Raw genomic sequence first — 13,853 nt, forward strand, 5'->3', positions numbered from 1 at the left:
TCAGGCGCACATGCTTACAAAATAAAACCACAGCTTACAATGAGAAGCACATCCATTGGCTGCCTTTTTTTGAAGTGCCTAATAAATAAATGAATAATAGGACTACTTGAGTAAGCTCTATTCAATTTGAGTTTCATCGACACAAGAAATTGATGTGTAACTACAGCAAAAGCTACTTTTTAGGGATGAGGGTGCTGTAATTAAAAGAGCACTATCCTACATTAAATCATGGAACATTTGAATAACCTATAGGCCTACACTTGTTAAGTTTACATGAGATTTAATATTGTAGCCTACATAAATAGCTTTATATCACTCACAAAGATGGAACTCAACACATGTATTTTTTTTCATTTGTAATGAGTTTCTGTGTGGATTTAACATCACTTTATTTAGCTTAGCTTTTCTTTTTATTTACACATTTCCATTTTTTTTTTGACAGTGGCACAATAGTTCACTCAGCGAATATCTGTATCTCATCTTAACACTGCATTCTTATGTGAGAGATATTATTTTAGTATTCATTTTGTTCTGAAGTTTTTGCAGTAGGTAGCCTAATTGAGGCTTGTAAAAATAAAAAAATAGTATAATATTGTTATACTTGAAAAAGGAAGTAGGCTAATAGGGCTACTTGTAATGAATTAAATTACATTTTATTTATTGATTTTATTTATTTATGTTCATCCTTTTTGTAATAATTCGCTTGATACCATTATATTTTCTCAAACCTGTCAAATGTAACTTTATTTAAAAGCTTAATCTGCTAACTTCCGGTAGATTTCATGCCAACACGTGCTGGCTTGACCGCTTGTTTTTGTCTGCGCTCGTGCGTGTGTGCGCGTGGGCGAGGAGAAGTGGAGGGGAAGGCTGACAGGAGAAAGAAAAACCTATTTTTAACCGGTTAAACTAAATATATTTAAAACTCCAGTTGCCTTGATATAACTAATGACTGATCCTTGTCTGATCAGTGAAAACCTGGCATCTGTCCACACAAACAGACAAATACCAAGGGATGGAAAAGAGCCAAGGATTATAGGACAAATGAGATTAAGTGATTGAGAGCACAAATCTAATCACCTGAAGACGTCTTTTGTGTTTGTACTCTGTGTGTGCTGTCTGTGTGAGCTCTGAAACAAGAAGCAGAGAGGAATTTAATTTACAGTCTAACAAACTGTTCTACCAACCTCAGAGTGCTTTCAGTTACCTGCTAAACCAGTTGGTTTGCAAATCTGCTTACACATGCATGTTTTGATGAAACATGCACAGGAAAAGAGGATTGGCCTGTTTTCACCCTGATCTTATGAAAGCAGTTCAAGCTTTTCAGTTCAGCTTCTTGTTCCCCATGTCTGCATGTCTGGGGAAGCTGCACAAGAGAAAATTGGAGCAGTGCCACTAAAGCTGCAGCAGCACAGAGGGAAAGTGACGCATGACAGTTTGATTAAAGGGAAAGACATCTCAAATTTCAGGATTTGTTTGGGATCATGAATGAGCATTTTTGTTCTCCGAGAAACCAGAAGGGGGAGACCCAAATATCTGCTCCCCTCCAGATGTGCAGCCTGGCTTTGGTCCACCCACAACAGTCTGAATGGGAGCAAAAAAGAGACACATTCATAGTAAGTTAGAATTCTCGATAATCCACATAAGTAATCATACACAAAATAATAAATTAGTGTAGCGGGATTCTTTCAAAAAAGATTGAAAAATAGACATTCACTTACAAAGTCTTCAGACAGTGGGACTTTTGTGGAGGAAATAGATGTTAATATGTCACCTTACATTAAAACAGAAGAGGCCTCCAGCAGAACAATGGTTCAATGAATAGTAATTTATATACCTGAAATGACCATTTACCACCAAAACCAACCTTTTTATGTCATTTTGCCAGTTAGAATTGACATATAATTAAATGTATGAAAGTGTCTGTAATAATTTTGACAAAGCTTAAAAATACAATTAAGTGCAGTGACACAAGCAAAATACATTTCTTTTCAATTCAAGTCTTTGGAGATTGTTGCTTTTTGTATTAAATGAATCAGGGTGCACAAATCTATACTTGTATTACTTAAGAAGAGATATTGTTAATACACTTCAGCATCTACCAGAAAATCACACAAAAAATGATGTTAGACCAGCATTTAACATGTGGAAGCTCTAAGCAGACACACATACCGTACATACATATTGTCTGCTTGTGATTACAATTAATTTCGCTCATTGTTTCTTGAGACTTACTTATCTTATCACCTCAGGATAACAAGAACAAAATTTTAATTACAAGATAACAACATAAATAAGTCAAGATCTCGAGAGAAACATACGGATATTACTTGTTATGTCAGAAACAAACTGAGTAAGTCAGGTGTATGGCTGCATGTCCACTAAGGACTCCTGCTTAACAGTATTCAGTCATTATTTATTTACATCACTTTTTAATTCCTTTTATTCTTCCAGAAAGCTCTCAAAGGTTCAGCTCCTGTGTACATTTCTGAGCTGCTGACTGAATACAACCTGACCTGACCACTCAGATCATCAGGTGGAGGTCTTTTAGCCATACCAGGAAGTAGATCAAAGTCCGGAGAGGGGGGCCTTTAGTAACTGGGGTCCTCCTCTATTGGAACAAACTTCCTGCTGACCTGAGGTCAACCACAACTGTCTCTACTTTTAAAGCAAAACCCAAAACCTATCTATTCTCCCAAGCACTATTCTCCTGCCACTGATGTGGTTATTGATGTTTGCTTTGTGGTGCGTACGTTTTTATTGATTTGATTTCTGTATCTTATTCATTAGTGTGGAAATACACATTGATCTTACCTGTAAAAGAAATGCTTTATAAATAAAATAACTATTGCTTTTATATTATATTACATTACTTTGTATATTTGTCAATATCCTTCCTCTACACTTCTATATCGGCAAATGTACTTGGCAGCTCATGTCAAATAAAATGCCTAAGAAGGCGTTTTGAATAAGAATTAGCAGCATATTTAAACCCTTGAAAAGGCATTACTGGATTTAAAGCCCTGAAAGTGTATAACAAAGGTGCCCTGTGTGACTCCCCGTCCTTCAGTCCCAGGGAGAAAGCACTGAGAGATTCACTACAATGTCAACGAGCCGAATTTGTAATTTGCAGCTCCAGCCGAGAATCACAATTCACACTCTCCTATAATCCAAATCCTGCTTTTCACTGTCAGGGTCTTAGAGCCTCTAGGTCAAGTCCTTGGCAGGTTTCCTGGGAAACCTTGTGGGAGTTTAAATTCAAAGTTAAAAATTGCATAACTTTTTTTTGGTGCCTATTTTTAAGGCTAGACGTCAGTGTCTCCTTGTCAGAGGTGGAAAGACTTTCAAACATCATTTTTGACCTTTAAGTTGGTGAATTGATGAAAAGGCTTTGGGCCAAGTAGCTGTGATTTTCTCCACACATGATTTCATGCAAAGGTCTACTAGCTTTATACTGAAGAATAAATCCTTAGAAAAATCCATACACATGATGCATTCAGTTTACTCTTAAATTATACAGTATACTTAAAAGCATATGGCTTGTATAAGGTGCAAGGCCACTGAAAAGGGCAACGCCTGCATATTAACTCCCATGTACATTAATAGCAAAGAGTAGGAGTACAGAGACAAGAAGTACATTAAACAAATGCATTAAATTCAGATTTATCAGTGTTAAAGGTTGCACTTGATAGCTTTCCATACTGTCTACTGTAACACCCAGAAACAGTTTGTTATACTCAAGTAAGATATATGCAGACATTTAAGATGGTGTATTTTGCCATGTCACCGTAGATGAGAACGTTTTATATAAATTGGATGCACCTTTAAAGCTCCTGTGAGTTTTTAGCTGCTTATGAAACAGACTCCAATTTATAGTGATGTCTCATGTGACCTACAAAAACAAACATGACCATCACATACAACATGGATCATGTCGTTTATTTCTTGTAAGAGCATGAGTTTTTCTGTTAAAAAACCAAAGTGCTACTTCCACATGTAGGGGGCAAGATAAAGGGGGGGGGGGGGGGGGGGGGGTAAGATGCATCACTTCAAACATGCCAAAACCAACAGAAACCTAAAGTGGAGCTTAAAGAACGAGTTCTAATATATATTTTTTAATGTTTGCTTTTATGAGACATTGAATACCTTTAGCTGGTTTAAGACTAGAAAGAATAATGTTACAAGTTAATCCATGAAGAAAATGTTTCCTTCAAGTTGTAAGATTTACACACGTTAACTGCTTGTGATACAAACACACACTCAGAGCTTCAAGAGAGACTCAATACAATCAGCCATTAACTTAACAAAAGAGAAACAGAGAAAGGAGACATTTCCATATGAGGAGGTTTTGAATTTTAAGACAAAAGAACGCCTCGTTTGAGTTACAGGGAGGTGATGTCAGCGAAGTACAGTATGTAATCGTTCTCCCTTACTCTGTGTTGAATTAGTCTTGCAGCCCCCCGCCCTCATTAGAAACTGTTTGAGGGGATTTTGTACAGAGTGTCAAGTCAAAATGTAACAGAGTGAGCCTCTCTTTTCCCCAGTCCTGCCAAAGCTGTCTCTCCACAGGTGAATTTAAAGTGAGTGACTCAGCTCACCTGTCGTTTAAAGGAATAAATAGTCTTCTTAGAAATGTGTGATAATGGCTCTGAAGTGAAGAGGCTGCAGTTTTTTTGCAGACTGAGGAGTTATTTTGAGCTGAAAATTGAACACATTCATCCGTCCATGTAGTTATTTTCCTGTTTGGCATGGCGTTAGAAATACTCTTCTGATTCTGTATTAGAATATTTATGAAACTTCAGTGTCTGTCAGACGGAGATTTGAAAGGATAACTCTAAAATGGCTTTTCTAACATAACATAAACTACTCTGTCACAAAAGGTTTACATTTGTATCTGTTGAATTCCTACTAATGTGATGAACCTGTAATTTAAAGGAACAATATGACTTTTTGGGAAATGAATGGATTTGCTTGCTTTCACAGAACAATGCAGCTCTCATGTCTTTACTCTGAATATATACAGCAGATAGAGCCAGAAGCTGGTTAGCTTAGCCTGGCATAAAGATTGGAAACTACCAGATAACCTCGCTCTGTCTGAGGGTTAGGGTTTAGGTCTTTCTAGGACCTTCAGAGATAACCAATAAACTCATGATATCAAGTTTATTTTGCCAAATTATTACTTGGACTTAACCAGTACTTTATTATTTTATGCGAGAAGGATATCTCTTAGGGAGTTCATGTGGAAAATTAAAAAAAGTAAATGTTTTCATGCTCGGAAAATCTGACATACTCAACTCATAGAAACATGAAAGTATATTTATATAGCACCTTTAAAAACAAATGTTTACAAAGTGCTGTATATATATTATATGTATGTATATTTTACTGTCTTGGATATGCACCTGTGTTATTACTCAAGATGTCAGTGGCATGGTGTTTGTATATGCATTCTTGATCAGCCGAGAGAAAACAGCTAATTGTTTTTTACTATAATGTCCAAACAACTAAACAACAAACAGCTAAAAATGTAAACTTTTCCTTTGATTATCAGAAAATGTTAAATTATAAAAAGTAATTTAAAAACAGCAATGACAAAAACTGAGTCTTTCCATCAGTTAATTTTGGCATCTATGTCACAATGGGGTCTCCATATGCGCAGTTGTTCTCAATACCCAGGTTGAACCAGTGTCCTTTTCCTCCTTTATACGCACTGGTGACTATTCTTGCCCAGCCATGCTCTCCCTGAAAACCAAAAAGATAAAACATTATTTATTCTGTGTGCAAAAAGTAATAAAAAAAACATGTTAGTAGTAACGGCTACTTAGTTCTTCCAAGGAACCCCTTCCCATGTAGTGCAGTGCGTGTATTTTGGCTACAGAGCTGATAGATGTCAGACTTGGAACAGGCTGTACAGAAGGGTGTGACACACAAAGACAGAAAGAGAGACCCACCCAAAACTCTCCCCAGGAGTTCCTGACGACCCAATACTCGGTCCCGTCCTCGGTCACACCCCACCCAGCCACAGACACGATGTGATTTGGCAGAGACAGCGGGTGAAACTCTCTGAAGATCCCTCCAGAGTATTTCTCAAGTCCATCTGTGGCCATGAGAGCACAACTGAAAGACAGAGGGAAGAGTGATAAAATGTGTCAAGATTTAGACTTTCTTTAAGCTGGGAAGTCATGGCCATCGTGTAATTGTTTACACTTGAACATCTCATCCAGTGTGTGAGCTTTGAGCCAAGTTTCTCATGTGGTTTCTGCTCTGAATCACAACAACATGATTTGCTCTATTGGATCCATAAATAAATCAACAGTTTACAGATAACTATATTTCCTGTCCAAAAATGTGTATTCTTTGTTGTTTTCTGGATTTGTTCACTACAGCGTTTTCTTGCATCTCAATGTTATTTACACCAGGTTAAGGGACAAGAGTTTAAGATTCATGAACCTGAATTTAATATATTATCATTTATGTTTTAATCAGCGATCGATCAACTGAAGGTTAAATTTGGTGTATTTTTCTCTTTGGGAAGGTAATCTTTAATATTCTTAAAATAGCATGTTGAACCATCTTATTTCCACAGGAGCTCAAAATGGACAAATCAAAATATCAGGCCCTTTGTGTTTTTAGGAAGTTTAAAATGCCCACAATAAAATATGTTTATGCTCTGAAAGGAGAGGTTAAAAGGAGCAGTTAAAGGTCCTCTGTAACCTCACTGTTATGCACAAAGCAATGGAACCCTGACTGCCCCCCTGTAAATTGTCCATCTGACTTGGGGCGGGGTGAGCTGACGTGTGAACACATCTGGTAAAAGTCAGGAAAATGTCCAGCTGGCAAGCGGGTGTGGCTGATGACATGATGGTCGCACACGTAATAAAGCAGCTTTATACTCTTTTCTGTTCACCAGTGTGTCCTCCGCTGCTCTCTGGTTGATACTGTGGATCTAATAACAAGCAAGCACTCGTATAAAGGCCAAAACTGTCATCATAGCATCAGACTCTACTTCACCTGCCATCTTGAATATCATTATGACCGCAGCATCTTTTTTACCACTTCATCTCTTGCCTCCCAAATGGACAAGTGTGAAACACAACTTTTCAGAGGCAGCCGGTCCTGAAATGTTCTCAAAAGACCACTGAGTTTAATTTGTATTTTTTAAAAGTTTGATCTGCAAGTATTAGAAAAGCAAGTGGAAGACTGGAACAGATCTTGTGAAGACTTTATTGAATTCATTAAACAATAAAATACTCTCAAAGCCAGAACTTTTGTAAAAGATTAACCCATAATGTAGAAATGTAGACCAGTAAGATATGAGGTTTTTATTCTCAGCCTTTACATTTAAATAATGTGCTGAGTTTTAAGACTTTTTTGACTGAATGAAGTGATTTCAAGTTTCTCAAAGGTTTTAAAATGATTAAATATGTATGTATACTAATCAAGACTTCACTGTGATGAAGAGCTGCTGGATGAAAAAGTCTGAATCTTTCACTTCACATGACGGGTGTAGGGGGATGGATGATTAGAAATGACTGTGGAGGATGACTTACTCTACCTGATTGGCCCGTTGGTGTAAAGCTCAGCCTTCATCTTGTCTCTTCCAGAAACGTCTCCGTAGTCGCCCACTTTCCACACGGTGTAGTTCTGAACGATAGCACATGACTTAAAGAAGGAGCACGTGCCACACTGGTTAAACTGCTCACACTCTGAAACAAACAGAGAGGACTGTTTGTGAGGATAAACAGATGACTGAAACTCATCATTTACTGTAATACAGTTACATTCAGAGTCTTAGTATGACCTCACTGTGCACTGTAATACACATTAAGCTGCTGTGATGCTGGTGTGTGGTTAGTTTGCTAAATGATCCCATTGACACACAAGGTAGTGCTATATCACTATAACTGGGATCAATTTATATTGACAGTCTATGAAAAGGATCGACTGCATGACAGATCCCCAACATTTAGAGCTCCCCCTACTGACAGGCTGCAATATGGGTCATAAGCTCCGCCTCCTCCATGTAAAGAGATGGGATATGGATCAAACTAGAAAATATTTAAGCTTAATTTAAATGAGTTTTTTGATGCTATAAAAGTGAGCAATGATTGACAGCTCGTTTGACAATTTCATCTTCAGCTGGGCTGTGTGCACCGGATTAGCAGACAAAAGGAAGAATGGCGAGAGGAAACATAACTAACAGCTAGACTAGAATCATTAAACTTTCTATAATCTTGAGTGTCTGCATCAAACAGACATAAGAATTTGTTCTGCCGTGTACTTTACCAACCTGAGGAATCTTGGCCATTGTATTAGTAAGTTAAATGTGTGTTACGGTTAGAGTCAGAAAGCACATCAAAACCACCGTAGAGTCTACTCTGCAACTCTGAGACTAACTAATGTCAACAGGGCAACTTGTCAGCACCTTTTTGGCTTCAATTTTGTACAGGGTCAGGAGGTGGAGACGCGTCATCCATCTTTATACACAGTCAATGGTCGAAGTCTAACCCAAACCATCAAATCCGACCACATAGGTCAAATTAAACACTCAAAAGATATTCATAATAATTTCTAATAAAAGAACTTTTACTTTGGTTTTTAGCTTGGTAGTTGTTGCAGGTTTCATCAGGAATGCCTTTCTGGTGTGCGTAGGCGTAGACTCCCAGGTGATCTCCTCCGTAACAAGAGCCCGCCTTCCCACAGTCTATGACGTTCTGGACTGACAGGTAAGCAGAAGGCCACACTCCTCCACGCTTGATATTGATACGATCTTCAGAAAAGAACAGCAAAAATATCTAATTAGGATGCTGAAATGGTAAACTATCCTCAGGGATCTCAGATTTTTGCAGGCTCACTATGCGCTGTTAACACCTCAGATAACACTACACGCTTTATCTGCAAGATGTAATGTTGGAAGAAACTAGGTCAAATATTTACTTAGAATACAAATAATAACAGGTGTATTTTATATTACTAGTGTAACGCCTATGTTAAAGAACATGTATAACACCTATCCCTCTGTTTCTATCCTGTTTGCACCCTCTCTCCATCTGTTTAATGGTTACCAGCTATTGCACTGGTGGCTCCCATGGCCCAGCAGGACCCGCAGTACTGGGGGATGTGCTGGTTCCGTGTGACGCTCACATAGTTCTTCCCCTGGATGTTCCTCCAGTCCCAGGACGGAGGAAGGTCCGACACCTTCACATACTCATGTGGGCGGGGTTGTGTTCTGAAATAATAAAGGTATAAACCTACATCATTGTTACGTGCCGTTGTGTGTGTGTGTGTGTGTGTGTGTGTGTGTGTGTTTGTGTGTGTGTGTGCATGTTTTCTTCCACTCTCTCCTGTGTTCCCTCCCAGTGTTGCCTCACTATCAAGCACACCTGTGGCCACTCTGCAATCAATGGGCAGAGTATAAAGGAGGCAGGAGGGAACTGACAGCCAGGGTTCAGTGGACCATCCGGATGTGTACTACTCTGAGAAACCTTGGCATATTTGTACGCCATCTGTGGAAGGAGAGTGTTTTCCTAGGGGGATATACTTTGTGCTAATGGTTTATTTATGAGTGTTTTGGGATAAAGTATATTGTTCAGTTTTGTGATTATATAATTAAATGGTTGTTAAATTTGTTTAGAGTAAGTTCCCTCTTCTTTTCCCTGGGTTGTATTATGATTGTTACTCCCCTCACACCCTAGCCATGTTGGGGAACTTAACAATCATGGACAAAATAATAACAATGTGTGGGCATTGTGAACAGGCAGGAAGGACACATATTCATCTTATACATGATATCATTGGAAAAAAAAAACACATTTCCCTTCAGCTATTTCTATAAGATTTTTTAAAAATTTGCATTGATGTCACTGTGACATTAGAATTAATTGAAAGCTTAAAAAAAAAAAAAAAAAAAAAAAAAAAAAGCAATAATACTTCAGTAAACTTAGTGCCAATACTGGTTAGCAATCAGGAGTAATATTATTGATTTTTGACTATAATATTAGGTATTTAAAAAAAAAAAAAAATCCCAAATTGTATTCCCCAATTTTAACAGTAATAATAAAAAGGTATGACGTGCTGCTGTCTCTACTTGTCATTGTGTTTTAACACTATTCATTACATTACACATATCATACCTACACTTGATCATATGATCTATGTTAACTGAACAAGGACTGTATATGTTTATATCCGTCATGAGACAAATCAAGGCTTAGTTAGTAGCTTCAGCTTGCTTAAACAACATTTGATTTTATCGGTGCAAAATAACAATAACTCATGACATAAACATAAACATAAACATAAACATAAACTATGGGATATTAAAAAATGAATATGAAAAACAGCCCAACATGGCTAACGTTAGTTACTTCCTCAAATGTAATACCCTTGTTATGAGCTTACGGTAACGTGAAGTCGCCAAACAGAGGAGTCAAAGTTAATTTACTGGTAAACAACAACAACAACAACAACAACAACAACCTAAAACAATCAACTGCGCTACTAACAGTTTAAATTCAACACTTTCCGGTCATTTACCTGACAGAATTTGGCCTGCCGTCTCTGATTAGCTTGTAACACGGCTCGGATAAAAGCTTTGAAGCGCTAATTTGCAATGAAAATGACAATAAACAAATAAGCAGCGGTGTGTTTGTATTTAAAGACGCCATCTTGGCTCCGCTCTCTGATATGTGTGACCCACGCGGAGAGCGCCTCCTTCCGGCGCCTGCTACCATGACAACCATGACAACTTCCACTGAAGCTGTTACACTAAAGGGATGTAAAATGTAATATTAATCTTTAAGAAGTCATGAAGATGCTTTAATGACAATTTGTTTAAGTATACATGAAGCCTGTAAATAAATGTCTGGCGTTTTTTCTTCTCTCTCTCTCTTTTTTATTTAAATGTTATTGTACTAAAAACAGAAAATGGAGATTAATGTTTTATTTTTTACAGATGTATTTTGCAAGACTGTCAGATTCACCAAATGTAAGACTCAATAAATTATTTTCAGTATCCATAATTCTAATGCTTTAGGCCTATTAATAATAATTATGCATAGGTTAGAATATAAATATAAGTAACCTAAAAAAATGTTTTTACTATAGGTCTATAGATTCATATTTATTGTTTTTCATCCTCTTCACTTCTCTTACTTATATATATATATTTTCTTTTATAAAGCATTTTTCATTTTACATAAACTAGATTAGGTATAGGCTATAGCCTACATATAGGCCTATATTACAGCTTTTCACCAATTAACATAGGCTAACTGACTTGAATTTCTTCTTTTCACTCCAAACATTACATTTAAAACCACTACATTGCTAAATGTAACAATACATTCCTTAACTACAAAATGTGAGTTGAAGTTAATAGACGGTTATAGGCACATAATCAAATAGAGCAGAGAGAAAAAGAAGATATCCCCGCACACTTACTCCAATGCCACAAAAAGTTTGTATTTAATCACAATGTTTTGAACAGTGGTCTTCTTCAGGTGAAACAATAAGGGCCCCCATTTCAACAACTATCCACTGAAGAAGACCTGTGGATAAAACATTGTTATTAAATAAAAAGGTTTTGTGATATTTGAGAAAGTAATCAGGCATATCTTCCTTCCTCTTAAGTTAAATTGAACCTTTTCTAATATTTAATGTTACACTTCTGTAACTAGCTGGCACTTACTATCTCTGATTCATATCTCCTAAGTTAAAAAAGCTGCACAGGTTTTGCAGGGTCAGCTGGAAACTTTTACACAGTTAAAATCAAATTACTTTAATGCAGGACCTACTAATGATCATTCTATGTTGTGGAAAATGTGCAGGATTATGACTTAACAAGATTATAACATCACAGGATGTGGCTCAACTTCAATGTAGGTCTGTGTTTGTGAAGGGGAAGCACTACTGTTGGTGCTTTTAATGACTCAAACTGCGATCAGATTAGACATACATTATGCACCAAATGACCCCTTTAGAGGAACATTACATCAATCAGTAAGAATGTAACCAACCGTTCTTTAAACCTGCTACATTGTTTGTTGGTTTTTTTTTAATTCTTGATTCCGTATATTGTAAGGCACTGACGCCAAATTCTTTGTATGTGTCAACAGACTTACTTACTGATTTTGCTAAAACAACAACAACATATTGTGGGAGTTAAAGGGCATTTAATTATTATTTTTTTTTAGATATTTGCTGGACACAGTGCATGTTGCTTTCTATGAGGTACCATAAACATGTAAACAGTACTCCACCACAGAGCAAACACTGAATAATGACGGAAGATCAGGAAATGATGATGTATGTGACAGTGAGGCAGGGAGGTCGAGTGTTCCCAGAAGGAGCCACTAACCTTGAATAACTCATTAGTCTGCATTTAGAGCGTCTAAAATCTTACACAAACAATCCTGACCCTGGCCCTCGCACGGCAAGCAAGATTAAAAACAGAGTAAACAGCTGAACGTCTTTAGCCTTAGAACCTAATCTTGCTAAATAAAACAAAAAATGTGGAATTATTATGGAAGAACATTCACAGACCGAGCACTACTGGGTGGATAAAACAGATCTTATCAAGCCTTACATTAGAAAAAAAAACGTACCTATCAAAGATGTTTGAAAACATACAGAGGCCTTTCATTAATTTAGGATGATCAGATTTCTGTGGTCAGTATTTACTATGTATTATAATCATATATTCAATTTTGTAGAGATGGGGTGCCGGCAGCCTAGTGGTTAGTGTGCGCCTCATATACAGAGGCTGTGGTCCTCCAAGTGGGCGGTCAGGGTTCAAATCCGACCTGTGGCTACTTTCCCCCATGTCATTCCCCCACTCTCTCTCTCCCTGATCTCTGACTCTATCCACTGTCCTATCTATAAATAAGGGAATAAACAACCCCAAAATGATTTTTTTTTTTTTTTTTAAAGATTACCATATTCTTAATACAGGAGAAGTATAAGATTGTTTATTTTGTGTATTTATGCTTTGTTTTTGTAATTTTTTTCTTCTGTGTTGTCGGCCAATGCAGCATTTTTTTTTGTCTTGATAATTATTAAATGTAAAAAGCTGTATCTCATTGTGTTAAGATTGAACCAAAGCAAACTCCCGTCATCAGGCAAAGAGTTAAAAAGTTTGCCTAATTAAGATCTAGTACCCAAATGTTGCAGTGAGTCAAATATTTTTTGCAAGTTAGACAGTGTGCGGGAGTTTGCTTTTAATATTGAGGAAGAGTAGGAGTGATTTTCTAGTTTAATCTAACTAAAAAAAATTGGAAGAAAAATCTATACTTCATCCCAGACAATGCCCCTCCTCATCAAATCATTTTGTCTGTGTTTTCTCTGAGCGCAGACGCCGCCTACTCCTCTTCAGAAGTGCATTGTGTAATGAAACACAGAGGCTCTTGTCTGCTGCAGGACCAGAGGAATGAAGTCCCGATGACCGTTGACCTCTTAGGTCATCGTTGCTGAAAAGATTTTTGCTTTGAGACTTCTTCAGAGACACAAGAGCTCACTGCTCTTCAATATAAGTGCTGCAAAGCCTTTGGGGATGTGATGTAACAACCAAGTCAAAGGTAATACAAGACATCTGTCCACATATCAGCATCCTGGATATACACATTAACATGGGCGTCTTCCTTCCTGCCTACGTTGATGGGGTATGAGCTAATGTTGATGCATAAACATACATTCAATCATTAATGAAGGAACACTATTATCCTTCTTCAATTTGCATTATAAATTAGCTTCTCAAGCTCTTCTCAAACATCCAAGCAGATAGCAAAATAACTATGCAGTTAATGCAGTTAAATAATTGCAGCTTATTCCATTTGTCTTGCCTTTCTATATCTACAACT

The 13,853-nt window shown here is 37.2% G+C and overlaps 1 protein-coding gene across 1 annotated transcript; it reads right to left on the reverse strand.

Moving 5' to 3' along the window:
• Positions 1–4,078: 4,078 nt before the first annotated feature.
• Positions 4,079–10,682, reverse strand: LOC110004065 (cathepsin Z). The gene is made up of 6 exons (XM_020659640.3): positions 10,534–10,682; positions 9,063–9,226; positions 8,588–8,767; positions 7,553–7,703; positions 5,949–6,114; positions 4,079–5,739 (listed from the first exon to the last, which is right to left on the reverse strand). Exons 1-6 carry the CDS (start codon positions 10,662–10,664, stop codon positions 5,626–5,628), a joined length of 906 nt encoding a protein of 301 aa, XP_020515296.1. The 5' UTR covers positions 10,665–10,682; the 3' UTR covers positions 4,079–5,625.
• Between the last annotated feature and the right edge of the window lie 3,171 nt (positions 10,683–13,853).

Source organism: Labrus bergylta, chromosome 4 (genome assembly GCF_963930695.1).
Source record: "Labrus bergylta chromosome 4, fLabBer1.1, whole genome shotgun sequence".
Classification (NCBI taxonomy): Eukaryota; Metazoa; Chordata; class Actinopteri; order Labriformes; family Labridae; genus Labrus; species Labrus bergylta.